General features: G+C 41.6%; 1 protein-coding gene across 2 annotated transcripts in view; it reads right to left on the reverse strand.

The window, feature by feature from the left end:
* Positions 1-20,569, reverse strand: part of crocc (ciliary rootlet coiled-coil, rootletin) — a 30,374-nt gene that overhangs the window by 1,176 nt on the left and 8,629 nt on the right. For both annotated transcript variants that reach the window (XM_084734302.1, XM_084734294.1), the window contains exons 13-36: positions 19,919-20,118; positions 19,635-19,817; positions 18,277-18,421; positions 18,019-18,165; positions 16,374-16,604; positions 15,929-16,122; positions 15,715-15,842; positions 14,750-14,919; positions 14,453-14,632; positions 14,047-14,181; positions 13,808-13,951; positions 12,841-13,079; positions 12,595-12,754; positions 11,670-11,837; positions 11,160-11,583; positions 9,782-9,945; positions 9,573-9,693; positions 9,303-9,466; positions 6,920-7,135; positions 5,851-6,075; positions 5,613-5,762; positions 5,194-5,394; positions 3,820-3,951; positions 1,590-1,763 (exon numbers count right to left, since the gene is read on the reverse strand). In XM_084734302.1, the coding sequence (XP_084590428.1) occupies positions 1,590-1,763; positions 3,820-3,951; positions 5,194-5,394; positions 5,613-5,762; positions 5,851-6,075; positions 6,920-7,135; positions 9,303-9,466; positions 9,573-9,693; positions 9,782-9,945; positions 11,160-11,583; positions 11,670-11,837; positions 12,595-12,754; positions 12,841-13,079; positions 13,808-13,951; positions 14,047-14,181; positions 14,453-14,632; positions 14,750-14,919; positions 15,715-15,842; positions 15,929-16,122; positions 16,374-16,604; positions 18,019-18,165; positions 18,277-18,421; positions 19,635-19,817; positions 19,919-20,118 (4,395 nt within the window). The remainder of the gene's footprint in view (positions 1-1,589; positions 1,764-3,819; positions 3,952-5,193; positions 5,395-5,612; positions 5,763-5,850; positions 6,076-6,919; positions 7,136-9,302; positions 9,467-9,572; positions 9,694-9,781; positions 9,946-11,159; positions 11,584-11,669; positions 11,838-12,594; positions 12,755-12,840; positions 13,080-13,807; positions 13,952-14,046; positions 14,182-14,452; positions 14,633-14,749; positions 14,920-15,714; positions 15,843-15,928; positions 16,123-16,373; positions 16,605-18,018; positions 18,166-18,276; positions 18,422-19,634; positions 19,818-19,918; positions 20,119-20,569) is intronic.

Here is a 20,569-nt window from a genome sequence, read left to right on the forward strand (position 1 = left end):
TGTTAATACTATTCAAGAGAAGAGTTTCTGGGCACATTTAGGAGTTTATCATGAGTATTTTTTGTTTATTTATTTATTTATTTATTTATTTATTCATTTATTATTAGTAGTATTTTTTAGGACAGTAATACATACTAATAGGTTTTCTTATCCCTGGCACTGGCCACTGTTCTGTTAGCTCTTTGGTTGTTGTAACTGTGAACTTTTCTAATGCAGGACGAGGCTGTTTAGCAGAGAGGAGCTCTGAGAATTTACCATGTGTTCAGGTCTTCACTGTGTCCTAAAAAAAAGTATAGCAACAGTATAGCCTCCTGACAGCCTGTGAAGATTTGGCAGTTATTATGTTGTCCCCCCCACTGCAGATTTTACAGATGTGCGTGCACAGGGAGCAGGTCTGAAATGAAGATGAGGACAACTGGTACATTGTTGACGTGGTTCTGGATGAACACATGTAAACAACCTGACGTCTCTCTTTATTCAAACACGTTATCGTGACCCGTTAACATCTCAGTTTCACTGTTGCTTTTTTGGCAGCAGTATTTTCTGTTGATTCACGCTGTTTGGTATAATTTGAGCCAAAATGAAATCAGACAGCCACATAGCGTGTTCTCCTGTTGTGTTTGATTTGACCTGATGGAAAAAATAAATAAATAAAACAGCAGAGCTGACTGAACCAGACAAAGTGGAATTCTCCAATTCTCTGATTTCTATTCAAAACATTGTTAATATCTCCACAGTTTAAAGGTGTGTGTGTGTGTGTGTGTGTGTGTGTGTGTGTGTGTGTGTGTGTGTGTGTGTGTGTGTGTGTGTATGAGGACTATTAATCTGTACAGTGTATAAAGCCATGTTTATATGCTGTTCATGGTCCATCACATTTGTGACACTACTGAAATATTCTTATTCTTTTGCTGGTGTTTCAAATAATGATGCAAACTTAATATGCATCATAGGTGTCTATATTCTAAATACTCTATTACACTCCAAACCACCTCATTTATTATAGCAGGGAATTAAAAGTGTAAAAGGTTTAAAGGGACAGTTCACTCTAAATTAAAAAAATGTATATTATTCCTCTTACCTGTAGTGCTATTTATCCACCTAGACTGTTCTGGTGTGAGTTTTGGAGGTATCGACCGCAGAGATGTCTGCCTTCTCTCCAATGTAATGGAACTAGATGGCACCCAGAATATTTGAAGAACTCAACAGCAGCGTCTCTTTCTAGAAATCATGACCCAGTTACTGAAGATGATCCACAGACCTCGTTGTCAGCAGTTTTGTGCAGGAGCTATTTTCTTTCTACCAAATTACACCCACAAACTGTATCGCTGAAATTATTTTCTGGAAAGAGACATTGCTGTTGAGTCTTTCAAATGTATTTTTTGGCGCTTTGAGCGTCACAAGCTGACGGCCATCTAGTTTCATTATATTTGAGAGAAGGCAGACATATCCAAAACTCTGCAATTTATAACAAAACTATCTAGATGAATCAACAGCACTGCAGGTAAGAGAAAAATCCGTATTTCTGATTTTGGAGTGAACTGTCCCTTTAACCTTAAAAAAAAACCTTTACCACGAGGTGATGTGCATACCTGCTCCTCGAGGCCTTTGACTCTGTGTCGGTGAGCTCGCTCTCTGGTGCCCAGCGTTCGCTCCACGTCTCTGAAGCTGGTCCTCAGTCTCTCCGACTCTCGCTGGGCTTCATCACGCTGCCGCACCAGACTCTCACACAGACCATGTGACTGCTCCATCTCAGCCAGCTGAGTCTGGTCAACGCACACACGGGGACACACAGATAGACGAGTGAAAAAAAAAAACAAAACAAAATGAGACCAAAAAGGAAAATGACTGTTGAAATGATGGAGAGACTTTGGTTTGGTTTGGTTCCTCATTAAACCCCAGATCAAAAGCAGACTGCTGACCACCCAGTAACCATGATGGAGGCTCTGTGGCGACCTGGAGGTGAACCACGCTCATGGGAATATAGAGGAGGCACAAAGAGGAGATACATATTAAAACCTTTTGTGAAAGCTTTTGGAAATGTCTGATGTATGCTTTCTTTTATCTGCCTTGTCTAGATTTATTTTCTTTTGTAAAGGACTCTGCGACATTGTTAAGAGACATGCTACATGTGCAGTGAGCAGGTCACTTGTGAAATAAAGCCATGAAATCTTTTTAAAATTAAATGGGGGGGGAAATAAACCCCTTCAGTCCTGCATCATCCTGTCAGAATTTATTTCACAATAATGACCTGCTCACTGTACATTACCTGTTAATTATTACTATTATTATAGTATTCAATACTTAGTATAAAAAAATCAATTAGTTAGTGTAAAGCTGATCCAGGGAAAAAGTAATGGTTTGACATAGTTCAGGAAATTAATTTAACTGGAAAATGTACCCATCTTTTAGGAGCTTTAGGAAACATATTTGCCAGGAATTTGGAAAAGAGATGCTACAAAAATATTATGCATTTATAGTACCGTGTCATGTTGTTCAGATCTAAAAACCTATTGCTAATCAAAGTAAAAAAGCAAACGATAGACCAAAGGTCTACATTACATTCTAAACATTTAATTTTGAAGTCATTAGTTAATCACAGCACTTACAGAGGAGTAAACATCACAGATCCGTTGTTCACATTTCTGAGACAACAAACATCTGTGATTTTTATTGGTCTGGAGAAGCTCCTCTGACAAATGGCCGATGGCCCCTTGCAGAGAAACCTCCAGTGTGGTCAGAGGTTCTTGTTAAATGACACAATTTGTACGTTCTTGACTTCTTTCTACTTACTTTAAACTCTGGTTCAGGCTTTTGGTTTTTTTTTTACGTATTGATCACATATTTTTGTGCAAAAACAGGATAATTTTGCATGACAAGGAGCAATGAAGAAAAATGCAGCAAAATTTCAAGGCAATTACAAAAATAGCCTATGAAGTTATAAATGAATATGTGGCCTTGGGACACTGTAGCAAATGTTTGAGGGGTTATGAATTACTGCTTTAGTTGCTTCTGCAGCCTGGGAAAAGTTTGACCAAATGAAGAGAAATGATCAGCGGTTTGAGATGTAAAAAACAGTTTGAAATAAACAGCCTTAATGACTATTTCAGAATTCCTATGAAACCCACTATAGCTTTATTTATTTGCTGTTCATAGCATGTTTGTGGTAAATAAAAAAAAATATATTTATGGCTGTTGTTTTGCATCCTAACAGCAAAATGACGCTTCCCCAGAAATATCTAATCTTTTGTTTTCTGGCGCGATCTGTGGTAGAAAGAGCGCTGCAGAGACGGTGGTTGGCTCATGCAGTTTAGCCCAACTGTCCTGTGAGTCATTAATTAACTTAACATACCTCCTGTAACCTTCAACCAAAGAAAATGTTAAGTTTTTCTCATGAAACCACTTTCTCATGCAAACTAAATCCCTCATTACTCAAGTCAGTGAGACACAGAGTTTAAACAGTCATTTAACTGGAGACTGTGTTGTTTAATAATAAATGTAAAGAAAATTGTTTATACATCACAAAAACTTGGGAACTATGGAATTAATTAGTCATGTTAAAGACTGATTTGTAAAAGGTGTGAACAGCTCTTTAAAGCATGTGTTTGGTTTTGTCGTTCAGTGAAACATGACGGACTCCAGGCCGCTCAGTCCACTCACTCTCCAGGAGATGTGTGAAGCAGCTAAGAAAACAAATTCTGTGGCATGTTGTGTCACCAGCATTCACTCTACTGACAGCAGTTTGGCGAAGCTTCTAAAAGGTTTTTGTTTTTACTACACACAGTCTGCTGTAACGAAGGCTGGTCTGTGGCTGCTCCTCACCTGCAGCATCAGTATCTGCTGCTGTGCCTCCTGCAGCTCCTTTTCAGCCGTGTTCAGAGAGCGATCCAGGCGACCTCTCTCCGCAGACAGCCGCATGCCGTCCTCCTCTGTCTTCAGCTTCTGGCGTTCAACCTAATGAAAGGCGCATTAATAGAAATGTAACCAACAGAAAGCATGCAAAAAGTCCTGATTGTGATTTAAAATTTGCACCTATTTCAGCTGTCCTGAAAACTCAACTCACTTTAATTTAAAGGATCAGTTTGTAGGATCTAGTGTCATCTAGTGGCGAGCTTGTATATCACACACAACTTGCCTTACTCTTCCCTTCCGAGTGTGTAGAAGAACCTATGGTCTCAGCGAAACTCACATAAAACGCTTAAGACAGTATCTAGAGCCATTGTTTGGTTTGTCCATTCTGGGCTATGGTAGAAACATGGTAGTGCAACATGGCGACCTCCATGGAAGAGGATCCACGCCCTCTGTAGAAATAAACAGCTCATTCTAAAGGTAATTAAACACAACAATTCTTATTTAGACATTTAAGAAAACATTCTTACCAATTTGACAACATATGAACGGCATGTAGAAAAACGCTGCAAAGTGAGAAAACTCAGCTAAATATAGAAATACACTGAAAGTAGCACAGACAATAATAGAAAGACTAAAATAATAATAGGGACACTAAAATATGATGCACAGGGCTGGGACACACTTGTTACCTTGGTTTGTGACCAATGAAGTTACTGAAGTCAATTACCCATAAGTGGTGTTGGAAAATAACAAAAATTTAAGTGTACATGTGAATGTAGTTTTTTGGTAGGACAACAAATGTCTCCCAGTTGTGTCCACCCATGTGCATCACTCTAAGTGATAACAGTCTGTGCTACTTGCAGCATTTCTGTATCTGGTTGTGTTTTCTGTATTGGCAGCAGTTTCTGCAGTGCATTGAGCTCTCAGCAATACAAGTTTTTGGACACAGTGATGCCCCCTTATTCGAAAAATCGCTCCCAAAGTGCCCTTTTGGATGCTCGTCTCAGAAATGTTTAAATAGTTAATAGTTCCCCGTGTGTCTTATTACAGGGATGTAATAGTAATACTCACATAATAAAACTATTTTAAACTTACCCAGGGTTTGTAACTGTTTCACCATAAATGCATCAAAACTTTACGCGTGTTGGTGCCTTTTTTTAATCCTTTTTTTTTTTTTTCGCTGCCCCTCCAACAATCTGAGTCTGCCACTGTTGGTTAAGTCCAACAAGTTTCCACACAGCACATGAACTTTGACTTTTTGAGCTCACAAATGGCTCTTTGTAAAGAAATGACTGAATGAAACAAGTTCCACATTTGTTGTGCATGACATACAGTGCTGCTGACCTTATCCAGTGTATTCCTCAGAGCGTTCTTGTCCTTCTCCAGCCTCACAGCCTGTCTCTCAGCATCTTTCTTCTCGGTCTCGAGCATGGCGACCGCTCGCTGCAGCCCACGCAGTCGCTCCTCAACAGCGACCCGCTCTGTCTGAGCTAAATGGGCGCTACGCTGAGCCTCAGTGAGACTGGCCAAACGCTGACGTAGAGCCTGATGGAAGAAAGATAAGAGAAGGTCACATACAAAGACATGACACTAAAGACAACCGCAGAGACACTCTTAAATAATAATAATAATGTATAAAATGTTATGTACTGAGGTATTTTTTTCTACTGCAGAGTCACAGCTAAAGATCAGCTGTTCTACAGATGCTGTAATGTCTTCTGCCGAAGACTTCAGTGGGGCTCACTGGGGTTTGTCTCCCTCACCTCTTGAGCATTGCTGAGTTCAGTCTCCAGCTCTTCTCGTCTGAGCTCGCTCTGGTTCAGCTCGGTCTGGAGGCTTTGTACGCGTTCAGTGAGAGCAGCCACGTTCCTCTTCCCCTCCACCAATGACGCCCGGGTTTCATCCATTCGGTCCTTATTAACACAGAGTGATCATCACAACACGGTCTAGGTTTCATCCACACTGTCCGAAGGCCTTTGCCACTCTTCCCGTCTCACTCACCTGTAGAAGTCTTTTGTCCTGTTCAGCTGCACTCAGCATCTTCTGCAGAGCAGCGAGACGACTCTGTGTGCTGCTGTGAGCAGCCGCTGCCTCCTGGAGGCTCTTTCTGATGGAAGACACCGTCTCTTTGAGTAAAGATTCACCTTCCTGAGCTTTGAGCAGAGCCTGACTCAGCCTGTCCACCTCCCTCTGGAGCAGAGACGCACGGGCTTCTCCTTCTGCAACCTGTATTTTGTACAAAACACACTTATGTGTAATCCAGTCAGGAAACAAACAAAGAGAAAGAAGCATCGTTTTCTTTACTGTTAGAGCAGTGTTAGGGGTAATGTTGCTACAAAGTAGAGTATCCAGAGCACCTTTGTATTCTACTGAGCTACATAACATGTTAGTTTCCCAATTCAAATCATCAGTTGTTTAGTAACAATTTCAAATAAACAATCTGTTACTGTTATAATTTTTTCCACATATTTCAACCACTGTACTGCAGAGGACAGAAACAGCCTACAACCTACAGCAGACACTGATACTGTGGAGTTTCATGTCTAGAGATGGATGTATTGGACAAATTCCCCCTGATCAAATACATTCAGATTATGGGCTGTAGACAAGGCCATATAATGATCATAGAGTCAATACATTATATATATAGATTATGTGCCCTCTGGTCAATATAACCAGCCTGTCCAAGGTATCACAAAGGGTTTTTTCTATTTTTTGTAAAGCAAAAGTACTCTAACAAGGTACTTTTCTTAGTAGGTAACACTGTAACATAACAAATTACTTTTTGATGGCAGTAATTTTGTAACAATTTCATTTTAGAAATAACATTACCCAACACTGCTGCCCGGGGCACTTCCCCCCGTAATTAGGACCAAATTGCACAATTCTTTACTGAAAAACTGAAAATATTCAGAAATTATAGGGAATAACAGACTGCAACAAGCCTTAATTTTGAAGCACATTAAAAATATATCAAAATATACTTCAAACCGTGCATTTAAAGTACAATTAATCTGATTCAGCATTCAGGGGTATGAAAATAAAGTGACTCTGATTCAGTCTGCTGTACCTGTTTCAGCAGAGAGTCATGGCGCTCCTGGGAGGTCTGGCTCTCAGCCTCACGGTCTCCCAGGCTCAGTTTGAGTCTCTGCAGCTCCCCCTCGATACTGCGTCTCCCCAGCTCCACCCTGGTGGCCCGGGCTTCAGCCGTCTCCAGCGCCTCCCGTAGACGCTTCCTCTCTGCCTCCAGACGCATCTCAGTGGCACGCTGCTTATTCAACTGATCCTGCGGAGACGGACAGAGGACAGGGACCAGTCAGTGGACATTTAAGAGCGCAGGGGCCACATTACAGAAACTTCCAAACCTGCAGATCCTATCTTAGCTGCTTGGTAACCATGGTAATTTGGACCATTAGAGATGGACAGATCTTAAATCAATGTTCCCATCCTAAAAATCTTTAAAGTTACTACAAGGAGGCTTTAGCTGGTTATAAAACAGTCTCAGTTTAATACCGATGTTTCTATATGACCTACATAAACAAAGAGCTTGTTTAGACCTGGTATTAATATGTGTCCAGGATGATCCCATCACAAGTGGACAGCGCTAAGAACAGTCTCCCAATAAACAAACACCTCTATATTTCTCTACAGATGTTGCAAATATCATTAACCTTTCTGTCTTAAAGTTCATCATCCATTGCTGTTTTAGATTTTTTGTGTTTCAATGAGAAAATGTAAAAATTACAAAGTTGTTTAGCTCTGTAGTAGTGTCCGTTGCTAGGTAACAGAGGTTGATGAGCGAAACTAGATTGCGTGGCAGGATTTCCTAACCTTAGATAAGATTATAGGAGGTTTGTGGATAAGTAAGACTTGTGATTTTGACCCAGATTACAGACTCTTGTACAGACAGTCCAAAACACTGTTACAAACAGACAAAAGCACACACAGATGATCCACAGCTGCATCTAAGCTCCAACATTACTCATCTCTTCATAAATCCTCCTGAGACTTTCCAAAAATGCTTCTATAAATGTCTCAATCCAACAAATATAAATTTCTCTCAGCCTTGTTTTGCCCTAAGAACCTCATTTTCATGTTGTGTCCCTGCTCCTCCTGTTGTCCAGAAGGTGAATTATATTGAAAGGTCGGGACATACGGAGAGCTGACATGGGACACAACATGAGGTGTAACACTGTGTCAGTGTGGCATCTGTTGTTATTACATTCCCTGACAGCTTACGGCTAGACATGGCTCTACTGTTGAGTGCTGCCATATGGTGACCATGGCAGATCAGAGGTCACCGCTGTGCAAGTGATGATACAAATACCAGTGTTCATTTCACAGAGTCATAATTTTCGTCGTAATTTTCAACATCGACCATTTTTCACTGACAAAAATAAGATGATAACTAAATAAAAAGTAATTTATGATGAAAAAAAACTATGACCTGGGGATCAATTAGCATGCACTTGCTGCATGTCTCACATCAAACTGTGAGAAACAGAAGAACAGACATAATATGGATTAATTTTATATCTGAAAAACAAGAGCCTTTGTAAACTGTGTGGAGGGGCAATCACCTGTAAAAAACACAACAAACTTAAAGCAACATTTGCAGACAGGTCAAATTCATGCACAAGCAAAGACTCACATTTTTTTAAAAACTCAGTCAACATTATTTCATGGGCTAACCCGAGCTGGCATGTTTTCATTAAACTTGAAATACAATTCAAGCTAAAAGAAACCACAGCTGTCCTGTCCTGGTTAGAGAAGTGAATGACCAGAGTTTATAATCTTAAGATTGTAAATTTAAAGATTGATTGATACATTAAAGATAATAAATGTAAAGTTTCACTGTCCTCAAATCGAAACAAACAAACAAAGTATGCATAATTGAAGAAATGTAGTATATTTAATCTTAATTACAGGTTCACAGATGTTTCCTCCAAAATGTTTAAATGATGAACTATGCTTTAACTAAACCTGTTAACCTCCTGTATAGATGTACATGAGTATATGATGTATATGATGAGTACTATGTATCTGAGTGTGTAATAGTGTGTGGAAATGTAAGTGTATGAGTCTGAGTACCTGGGTACCAGTAGTATGCCCTTGTATTTTGCCTCAATATGAATGTGAGGAATGTGGAAGACTAATTTGACTAGTTTTTTATTACCATAAGCTAATGTTTTGCACATATGACCTATTTAATGTTTTTATTTATTGTTTTTTGTATACTGTAATGCCTGGTTTGATGCAGCCTTTTCTCGTAAGAGAGACCTTAACCTTTGTTGAATCCTGTGATATTTAGGCGACTAAAACCAGGCTAAAACTAAAATAATTCAGATAAAATATGACTAAAACTAAATGGCATTTCAGTCAGAAGACTATGACTAAAACTAAATAAAAAAATTGCTGTCAAACAAATACAGTGTGTATATATGTGTGTGTACCTGTGTGTGTTTTTTATCCATCTCAGAGGCCTGCAGCGCTCGCTCTAAATCCTTCACCCTGTCAGTGAGAGTCCTCCTCTCTCTGTCTCCTCTCCTCACCGCCTCCTCCTGCTGCTGCAGCAGAATCTGAGTGGTGGTCAGACGGTCGTCCAGTGCACGCTTACCTACAAACAAACACACACAATAACACACATTTAAGACTGAGATAATTTTGTCTTTTAGTTTTTTAGATTTTCTTCTGAAACTACATGGACAAATAATAAGAATAACCTTCTTGATACTCCAGTAAAGTGTTTTGTATCTGAGCGAGACGACTCTGAGCAGAGTCTCGCTCCCCCGTCAGCTCCTCCAGCTCCCGCTGCACAGCCCCCAGCCGGCATCTGGCATCATCCTTCAAAATCAGCAATAAGCAAAAGCTTAACCATACAAACAGGAAGATATCCTTCAATTATCATGAGCATTTACTTTGTTTCTTTTACCCGCTCCCTCTGCGCCTCACGCAGCTCCTGCAAGAAGTCTCTCAGATCACTGCGCAGTGTGTCGGGGTCCAGCTCTGGCTGAGGGAGAGGCAGCGGTGTATCTCCTCTCTCAGGAGAAATGGCTCCAGAACCTAAAGTGTTGTCAGGGGTGCTGACGCGAAACTCTATGAAAATGAAATACAAAGAGCTGCAGTCATCAAATCAACAGTTTTTTTATTGTGTTGGGGAATCTACAGGAGGGATGTCATTAGCACTATTTATATGTGACATCAAATGCAATGAAAAAACAACTCACAAAGCCATATCTCACTGTATATGAAATATGGCTCACTGGAGTAGTCTGCTATACTTCACATCTCAACAATCAAAATTTTAAGCAGCTAAAATAGATCTTCTTTAGGAGACCTGCGTTTTTTGTGTTGTGTCTCTTTTATTTTCCTTTCTGGATGCTTTTGGTTGTTTGTTTTCTTTCTTTTTCCATATTTTAATTATGACTTTCATTTTCTTTTTTTTCTTTTTTTATTTTGCTTAACAATAAGTGACTCAGCTTTTTGCATACGAAGCATGAGTACTACCAGGTGAGCTACTGGAGCGCCCCTTTTGTATACTGTTTTTAATGATGTTATCACCTAACACTACTGTGGTTAAGCCTTTTTCACACTGTCACCTGCCATTAATAATAAATCCACATAGTCCACATACATATTGTGTTTTTTACAGGTTGAGTATGCAGTCTCTGCTACATGGTTTGTTTTCACTGGTTTCTGAGCTTAATTTAAAGGACAGTGCGAAAAATTTAGAGGCATCTAGCAGTAAAGTTGTAAACTGCAACCAACTGCATACCACTTATGTCACCCTCCCCTTCCAAGCTTGGTGAAACTGTAGTGGTTGTGTAACTCATGGTTCAAGATGATGGTGAAACATGGCGGCCTCCATGGAGGAGGAGCAGTGCCCTCTATAGATATAAAAGGATCATCCTGAGGTAATGAAAACACAATCATTCTTATTCTTATTTTTAGGTGATTATACACTCATGTCATGGTTCCCAAACTGGGGTGACGTAGAGCCACTGCAGGGGGGGGCTTGGATGACCAGGGTAGAAACATAGATCAGGAGTGAACTTAAGTAGAATAAATATGATTTCTGTGGGGAAAATGAACTATGCTGATGTTTATTTCACTAAAATTCAACTTAAGCATGACAGAAAAGGTTTGGGAACCACTGCATCAATGAAAACTAAAAAAAAACAATATACTTGTGAATATTATATTCCATTTCTGCCAGTAGAATCCCCCACATCTTACACATTTGACCTTTAATGTCCGAATAAATGTCTAAATCTTATGTTGCAGAGTTACGCTTCATGTTTCATTCTCACCTTTAGGAGGTGAGAGCGAGGAGCGCAGGGGTGAGACGCTGTGGTGGCGTGACACGGTGCCTGGTGATGTGGAGCTCCCCCCTGGGCTCCTCCCCCGGCCTCCTCTGCCTCCAGCTCCGATGCCCAGCGTTCGCGTCAGTGCCGACTGAACGCTGCTCAGGCGAAACTCCAGGTCCCTCCTCCCGGCCTCCGCCCGGGTCAGCTCAGCCTCGGTGGCGGCCAGTCGGCCCTGAGCCTCGCTCAGCTGCAGGCTGGACTGAGCGGCAGAGTCCTGCGCGGCCTGAGCACGCAGGGCTAGGTTCTTGGCTTCATCCTGCAGTTTCTTCTCGCAGCCACGCGCCTCCTGCAGCTGAGCAGTCAGCTCTCTCTCACAGCCACGCCAGCTCAACTCAGTCTCCACCAGGCGCTTCTGAGTCATAGAGAGCTGAAGAATTTTAAAAACAAAAGAAACAAAAAGTTGTGACAGTGAATAAAATCTGGAAATGTCTGTTCACTCTCCTCCATCCTCACCTCTTTCTTCAGGGAATCTCGAGCTGTTTCAGCTTCAGTTAACTTCTGTTTGAGGGTGAAAGCCTCTTTCCCTCTCTCCTCCTCTCTTTGCTCCTCCAGTGACAGGCGAGTCTGCAGCTCAGCCACCTCCCTCCCCTTCTGCTCCTTCTCTCCATCCAGAACCTTCAGCTGCAGCCAAGAAAAGCACAACATCACAATACGCTCCATGTTCCTAAAAGTCATTCCACGAGGAAAAACCTTAGTGTGGACTGAAAACAAAGGCTCTTTCTTTAGAACCTTTTATACAGAGATTGCACAATACTGCTGCAACAAAGGCTCATCTGGATGCCAGGTTTGCTTTTTTACACTGACCCAAAGAACGCTGCTATATAAATAAATAATAAAATTTCTAAATTCAATTTATTTATAAAGCTTCTTATGTGTTCCTGGGTGAATGTTGTTTCTTGTGCAGCAATAACGTTCCAAGGATTGCCTTGCATAATGATTCCAGGAGGGATTTCTCTCCTGCCTGTGTCTGTGTGTCTCAGTACATAACCAGACTGATCTCCACAGTGCTGGAGAAAATGTCCATTTGTCTCTCTCACACTCTGTTTAGAGTCATGACTGACAAATATGTGGAATAAGAGAATAAAACACAATTCCAAACAGTAGTGAACATTTGACACAACATTATGTCCCATCCTGCCATCTCAGCCTTTTTATACAGATGTCGATCTGGCTCTCTTACTAACTCCCTTGCGACATCAGAGGTGGAACATCAATGCCCCCTCATCCTGTATTTTTACACAGGATGGGGGGGGCATTGATGTTGCCCCCAGACTGCCAATCTGACAGACTAACAGTGCAACATTCCTGCCATGACAAGGTTGTGTAAAAGGGCCTAAACGTCACAGAGGTGTGCAGGAGCAGTGAAACCCTGTCTGACCTGTCTGCGGAGCTCCTGCAGTTCTCGTCGAGCTTCAAGTCGCGATCTTTCGACTTCTCTCAGACAGCTCCGCAGCTCTGTCACCTCCTTCTGAGTAGACGAGAAGTTCTCCTCCAGCACAGCCAGCCTCTGCTCCTTCTCCTCACACTGTCGTTTCACACTGAAAAACAAAACACAACCCAAACATTTTACTCTGAACGTTTCTCTCATTCGTGTCAACAGTGTCCCGTTCACTGAAGCTTTTACCTGATCCTCTCTGTCTCTGCACTTCGTAGAGTTTCTCTCAGCTGACTGTTTGATTGGCTGACGGTGTCTCTCTCCTTGGTGACGTCGCTGAGGCTGCGTCGCAGCTCCATAACCTCTCTTCTGTAGTTCTCAGCAGCGTCCTGAGTTTGGCTGTGACGTCGCTCCAGTTCCAACATGTCCCGCCTCAGCTGGTCTCGACTCTCCTCGCTGGCTGACAGAGAAGCTCTGCACGTGTCCAGCTGCAGGGAGAAAGTCATGCGTGGTAGAAGGTGATGTAACCAAACACAATCAAAATGTGGTGAATTATCTCATAACACAAAGCAGGAAGGTCTGTTTTCCATTTGCTAGTTCGCAGGATATCTCTTAATTTTTGACTAAAATGTGGTGGCAGGTTAGGTCTTATTTTGGTGTTGATCCAGGAACTTTAAAGTAGTGATGCACCATATCATGTCTGTGGTGTTGACAGATAAAGGATTTAAAATGAAATATCAGTATTGGCTTGACATTCAGTTTCTGCCTATACGATCATGCTTTATTTATGCGCACAAGGCACAATTATATCTACGGTATGTGATGGTTTTTTGAGGTATCTGAAACATTTAGCAAAGTTGCTATTTACAGTGATTGTTCAGCATCGATCATGTGAGGAGGATGCGAATCACATTCCTCCAATACCACAAATTTAACTGTGCATTTTAAGCTTTCAGGAGCAAGTATGCATAAATTACTTCAGAAACCCCTTCCTAGTTTTCTCTTGATGTACTGCACCTGTTTTAATGAAATTAATACAGCACATGGATCCCATGAATGTCGTACATGCATATTGATAATGTACATCTGGATATAAATGCATACAACCTTTCTGTTTTCTATTATTAAAGTAACAAATTAAGCAGTTTTGGTGGAGGAATATGTGCTCTGATTTGTGCTACATCACTTTTATTGTCATTTGTACCACATCATCTACCTCTTTGAGAGTAACATCAGCACGTGACTGAAGATCAGTACACATCTCTTGCAGACTGTGGAGTTCCCTTTCATGAACAGAAGCTGCCTCCTCCAACTGAGAGCGAAGCTCCAGCAGCTCGCTGGTCAGAGCCCCGACTCTGATCTGTGAAAAAACAAAACAATTTATAAAAACATCCTTCTGCGTTTGCGTTAGATAAGACCAGAAGATAATTCAACAGCAATAGGAAGTCCTATCACCTGCTCCTGCTCTTTGTAATGGGTTAATTCTCTGGACATCCGCTCGGCCTCCAGGGCTGCAGCTGACAGCTCAGCCTGCAGGGAGGACACTCTGTCAGACAAAACTGTTTTCTCTGCCTCCTTCAGAGAAAGGGCCTGGGAAGAGAGGAAATGTCTGGTTAACAAAGAGATGGGAACATAGAACAGATGTACCAGAGCTGAGCCACACTGTCTTTACACTGTATCTAAAGAAATACAACAATTCTTTTTATGCTTATTAAAGTTTGATTAAGCAAGGCTTGCAAAAATAAAGTTAATTACTGCACCCTCATTTGGAATAAAATGAACTTGTTTTGATCTGATGCTAAATGATTAAATCCCCTTTTCCTACAGTTTCTTGAACTTGCTTGAACCCAGATAATCAGACCTGTTGTTTCTCAGTCTCAGCCTGCAGCAGACACTGATCTCTGTCATGCTGCAGACTCCTCAGTTCATCCTGCAGCTCCTCTCGTTCTCTCTCTGCCCTGAGGAGCTGATCTTCCGCCTCTTGCCTCAGCTTCCTCAGCATGCTCTCGTGCTCCATCAGCAGGCTGTGCCGAACCACTTCCTGCATGATAAAGCAGCCAAGAGCGCAAACATTGATTAAACAGTCAGCAGCACCTCATCTGAAAAGTAAAAATAAATTTACAGGCAGTGCTTTAAGTACCACTGAACCACTTCTAACCTTTTCTGAGACCAGTCTCTCCACCTCTTCCTGATGTTCGGCGATGGCCTTGCGTAAAGCCTGCTGGGCCTCCAGCTGTACAGCATTTAGACTCTGAGTCAGTGCTTGTTTCTCCCTCTCAGCCTGGGCCAACACGTTCTCCCCATCTGAGCGCAGACGCCTCAGCTCAGCTGGAAATCCCATCCAGGAAGACATCCAGAAAAGGGAAACACACAAACCATTAGCGTCTTATTCTGTCATATTACTGTCTCTATCATAATACCACCATCTTGAAGTGTAACTTTGGTTGGGGACAACAATTTTTGAAATTGTTTCAGTATTGAGGGAGAGCACCGCAGCCAGCAGAAGAGAAGTTAAGCAACAGTATAATAACTCCAGGCAACTCCACACTGTCAATGTTAGTCCACTAAACGTGCTGGTTTTACTACTGACAGACTCAGATTGTTATTGTGTCTGACAACAATATGGAAAGGAGCCCCGTGGAGAAATGAGTAAGATCCTCTTTATTTAACCAGACACAGCTGTTTAACCAGACTCCCTTTACAAAACTGTAATTTTAACACCATCATCTTCATTCAAACCCAACAGAAACTAAATAAACCTCACCAAAATTTGGCTCATCTGTCCACTTTTCCAAGAATCACTAACTCTGGTTGTTTGGCAAAAATAAATCTTTAATTCACTAAGTTAGGTGTGAAAATATTCTGACTGTACCCACTGTTTCTCCCTGCTGTTTCTCTGATGTCTGACCTCCTTCTCACTCTTCTGCCAATATTTTCACATCTAAAGCAGCAAATAAAGTATTTATTTCTACAAAACCAGAGTTGGTGATCGTTGGAACAGTGGAAAAATGAGCAAGGATGTTTTTGTTGAGTTTTATTTTGTTTCTGTCAAGTTATAAATATTAAATTTTGAGTTTTGTATTTTGCATGTTTTCTACTACATACGGCCTCTTTGTCACTCACCTGCTGCAGTCTCACAGCGGACTCGAAGGTTTTGGTTTTCTGCCTCCAGCTGCTCTCTACGAGACTCCGCCTGAATGAGCTGCTGCTGCACCTCAAACAAACTGGTTTCCAGAGACTCTCGCTCTGACCTGCAGGGTCACAAACACAACTTACACACACTGGCTCATGTGTGAAATGTATGCATCACTGAAAAACAACAACAACGACACCACACCTGAAAGCAGCTAGTTCCTCCGACAGCACGGTGTTTTCTCTCTCAGACGCCGTCAGCTGGACCACCAGCGCTGCTTTGTCTCGGGCCAGTTCAGCCCGACTGCGGCCGGCTTCCTCCAAGGCCACCTCGTTCCTCTGACCCTCTCCTCTGGCCAGACTCAACTCTGACCCCAGAGATGTTACCTCGCCACAAAGCTGGCAACAAAAGCCAAAAAAGAAAAACCACATGTAAGCCAGAAGACTTCTCCCCATATGATGTTTGCAGGGAATATGTTTGCCTGGTTGACTTTCTTTTTACATTAGATTGAGAATATTTTACAGTTTCCATTGCGGGTTTAGCTGGATTAACATCTATAAAACACCACTGTAGCTACATAAGGAGTATCACTTTCTTTTTAGCTTGGATTTAACCTTTAAACGATGATGTAATATAATCTGTTGTGTACCTGGGTGACTTTCTCCTGCAGCTTAAGTCTCTCCGCCCTGAGACTCTGGAGCTCTGCCTCCATCCCTGCTCGGCTTAGCTCGGCGTCTTGCAGTGAGTGGTGCAGGGAGATGCGGGTGGAGTCCAGCTCCAGCCGGTCCTGCTCCAACCGGACCAGCTCATCTCTGATTGTCAGTTTCTCCTGCTCTGCCTCCCGTTTCTGAGTCTGCAGGACGGACTTCTCTTCCTCCAGCTTAAAGAGAGAGTGAAGAGTAATAAGGATATTAATCTTCAAGATTTTTCAACCTGAACCTGGACCCTAAATTCCTATCATTTAGTGTCTAAACGACTAATGGGAACAGTAATTTTTGAAACTGACAGTTGCAGTCCAAAGGGGCTGCAATGTAACCATTATGGGCAGTCCATTTATAAAAACAAAAATTTTATCATTGTAAAACATCCTTCACTGAAATTTAACAGAACCAAAATTAAACTCATCAGAACCATTGTGTCTCATCTTTACACTGTTCCAAAAATCACCAACTCTTTGGTTAAAATAGACCCTTGATTCACAGAGTTACATGAGAAAATATTCTGGCTGTATGTTTCTCCCCGATGCTTCTCTGATGTCCGACCTTCCTCTCACTCCTTTACAGATATTGTCACATCTGACTCAGTGAATTAATGGTTTATTTCCACCAAACCAGAGCTGGTGATTGTTAGAGCAGTGGAAATATTTGTTGTGAGTTTGAGTTTGTTCCCTTCGGGTTTGAATGAAGATGATGACAGCGATAATAAAAAAAAACTGTTTCTGTAAACGGCATCTGGTGGGTTTGGTGAGAACAATAAAACAGCTGTTTCTGATTAAACTAAACGTATCTTACTCGTTAACAAAAAGTTACTTTTCTGATTCTTTCCTTTGCACTACCATTATTCCCCCAACTTAATCAAGTTTATGGACACATTTTTGCTCTACTCTAATTAAAAATATTAAAAATAATAGAAGTATTTGAACATTTTGTTTATACCTTTTCAGAGTGTGTAGTGTGGAGGCCACTACAACCCCATTTAGTTGTACAGTCCTGTCCTGTATAATGACTATAAAACTGAACCTGATTTAATTTAGCTGACCTTGAATTGGAGAGAGCTGCATCTTAAGATTTTAATAACGTCCTGTGGTTTGAACTTCTCTTTGGCTCTCAGTTTTCATTCCTCACAAAAAATGAGTGTAGCATTAGTTACGGCAGGCCATGGAGTCAAGCTCAGCTTTCAGTCCACCCTACATCAGCTGATGGCTAAGCTGATTGTCTTCTGAGCATCCAATTGGCAAATCTCCTGCCGCGCGCCTTATTTAAGTTGCTTTAGCCTGCCTTTCTTTGCTGCTTTCTCTGCAAGCCGCTTTGCAATCCTCCTGTACCCCAGCTCTGACTTAATCAATGTCATTTCTTCTGTCACTGATGCTTGCTTTGTTCTGTACCCTATGGGTGGTCTTCGCTGCTACTCTCTCTGCTTCAGGCTTTCCACATATGCACATTGAAGGGCAGGCAGGCCCCTGAACACACCCATATCACCAAATATAACTAACTGCAATAAAATGTGGTTGGACGTGTCATTTTAAGCATACTGAACCCTTTAAGAGGTTACACACATTCCTGAAATGACTTTACCTGGAGAATGTAGGTGTTCAGGTCAGCTTTGTCCTGGGCCAGACCCTCATTCATGCTGCCCATCTTGGCCAGAGAGTCTCTGAGAGCTGCGTCCTCAGACTGCAACTTGTTGAGCAGCAGAGAGAGCTCTGCGTTCTTGCTCTCGGCCTGCAGGGACAATGAGCATCACACAAGGGTCGCACACACACGTGACAACACAGAATATATTAAATCTGCAAAAGTTAAATGTTGTAAGTTGACAAGTTGTATTTTTCTTACCCGAGCAAGTGCCTCAGAGAGTTGAGATCTCTCTCTCTCCAGCAGCTGCCTCTCAACCTCCCCCTGCTGGTGAGTCTCCTTCACTGCAGACAGCTCTCCACGCTGAGCTGAGGCTCGGCTCTCACTCTGATCCCACTGCTTCTGTCTGCAGCAAAACCATATAAATACAATGCTTTAACAATAAATTTCAGGGCTACTGGGCTTATAAGCTTCTTTGTCATTTGCAGGGGGGTTATGGTATGCACTTTCTGAGAGTCCTGTGGGCCCAGTAAAGGTAAAACACAGCAGAGGTCACAAGCAATATAAGACCATTAATCTTAGATGAATTGTTATTTTGTCTTGACAAATTATGAATTGATGCAAAAAAGTGAATAATTGGACATTTAAAACCCAATTCTCCATACTGTGATCACCTGTAGCAATTTATTAGATGGACTGTATGTTCCTAATGGCTGAACCAACTGGATGGTGAAAAATAATGGAGGTAAACATGCATCATTTTTATATTCTAAACTAGGCAGAAAGAAAGCAGCAGAAAAGGTCAGGGGAAATCTTAAGATGGGATGCATACTGTGGGCCAAATGGGGGAATCATATAAAAAGTAGAGGTGAAAAGTCACAACACAAAATATGCACATAATGCACCTCAGCTTAACAAAAAGCTCAATAACACTGTGATAGCAAACAGATTGCTACTGGATTAACAGATACTGGGAGGAGTCAGCATGATTATGCAATTGTTTATCTAATTATTTTGACAATTTGTTTATAAATTATAAATTAAATTAATTTTGATTAACTTGTACCTACGCTTCTTGGAAATCTTAGAATGAATCTTTCCCTAACAGCATGTGGTGGTCAGGGATAGATCATTAGAGAGAAAGTCTTGTGTTTTTAATGTGTGTGTTTGTGTTTTCCCCTTTATATTTTTTTATAATCTATTTATTGATGATGTTATTGTTTACTGTTTACTATTCTTATTGTTTTGGATAAATGTCACTATGGTGCTTCATATCTTAAAAAGGTTACAAAATGTCAAATTGTGTCAGACATCTCACAAATAAACTTTGTCAGCTGGCTTGTCTGACATGTGGAACATGAATTTCATGGTGTAAATGTGTCAGTTCTGCTCGGGTGCTCTGGATAAAGGGTTTGAATCAGATCTGTTTACTGGTTGTGTTGGTTCAGGAGGTCAGAGAGCTGTGAGTGGCAGAACAAGGCAGGACAAGTTACTAGAAGAAGAACTCTCTGTATAGGAAGCCAACACAGATCTTTTGAATGGCTCCCTGTAAGCATATTCACTGAATGGATTAGTGTCCACATAGCATTCACTTAATCACTATCAATTAGCCTACATACATCCTCTGAGTCTCTGCCTTGGCCCGATCTCTCTCCTGGGTGGCCGCCTCCTTCTCCTCCCTTTCGTGATCCCGCTCTCGCTGCATGGACGCCACATTCAGCTGAAGCTTCTCGCAGTCCATCTGCAGGATCTGGTTGCTGCTCTGTGCCGCCTGCACAGTCTTCTCCAAGCTCACCTTCTCACTGCAAATAACATATGAAAGAGAACAGCGTAGAGTCACATACACTTACGGGATTCAGGGATTAGAGGCAGATTGGAGAAGGTGATATAACTGTCTGCAAACCTGGCCAGCGTGTCTCTCTCCTGCTTCAGACGGTCCTTCTCTCTCTGTGTGGTCTCCTTCTCTCTCTGAGCAGCGTCCCTCTCTCTCTGCAGAGCCTGGTTCCGCTGCTCCGCATCTTTTTTAGCCAAATCACTCTCTGAAAGCTGCTTTCGCAACTGTTGTATTGAGGACTGAGCAGAGAGCAGACGCCCCCGAACATCCTACAAACACAACACAAATGGAGACACTTATGCTGAAATCCATTGTACACAGAAATCGGGGAAAAAATGTCCGACACAGAAAAGTGCGATAGGATCTGATCTGTCATTCAAGTAAAAATTCTGAATCAGAAACTTGAGCAGGGTCCATCTAGTCCAAGTTCACCAACATAAATCTCCATCTCAATTTTTGCTTCCAACCCAATAACACAAAGGTGAATTGATTTTTATTTGTAGGACTATTCAGGATGACTTCTTTGGTAAAACAGCTGTTTAAATAAAAAGTCCTCATGGTGAGGTCGGTGGATTATCCAGTGAGCAACAGGGACACCTTTATTCGTGTAATCTTTCTTACAGCACCAAAAAGGAAAATCTATTAACTGCCTCTGAAGGTAGAAATCTTCTACACAAATATCAGACAAACACCTGGACAAACAAAACTAAATCTATCAAT

The sequence above is a fragment of the Lutjanus erythropterus genome, chromosome 2 (assembly GCF_056507025.1).
Source record: "Lutjanus erythropterus isolate fLutEry1 chromosome 2, fLutEry1.hap2, whole genome shotgun sequence".
Lineage (NCBI taxonomy): Eukaryota > Metazoa > Chordata > Actinopteri > Lutjaniformes > Lutjanidae > Lutjanus > Lutjanus erythropterus.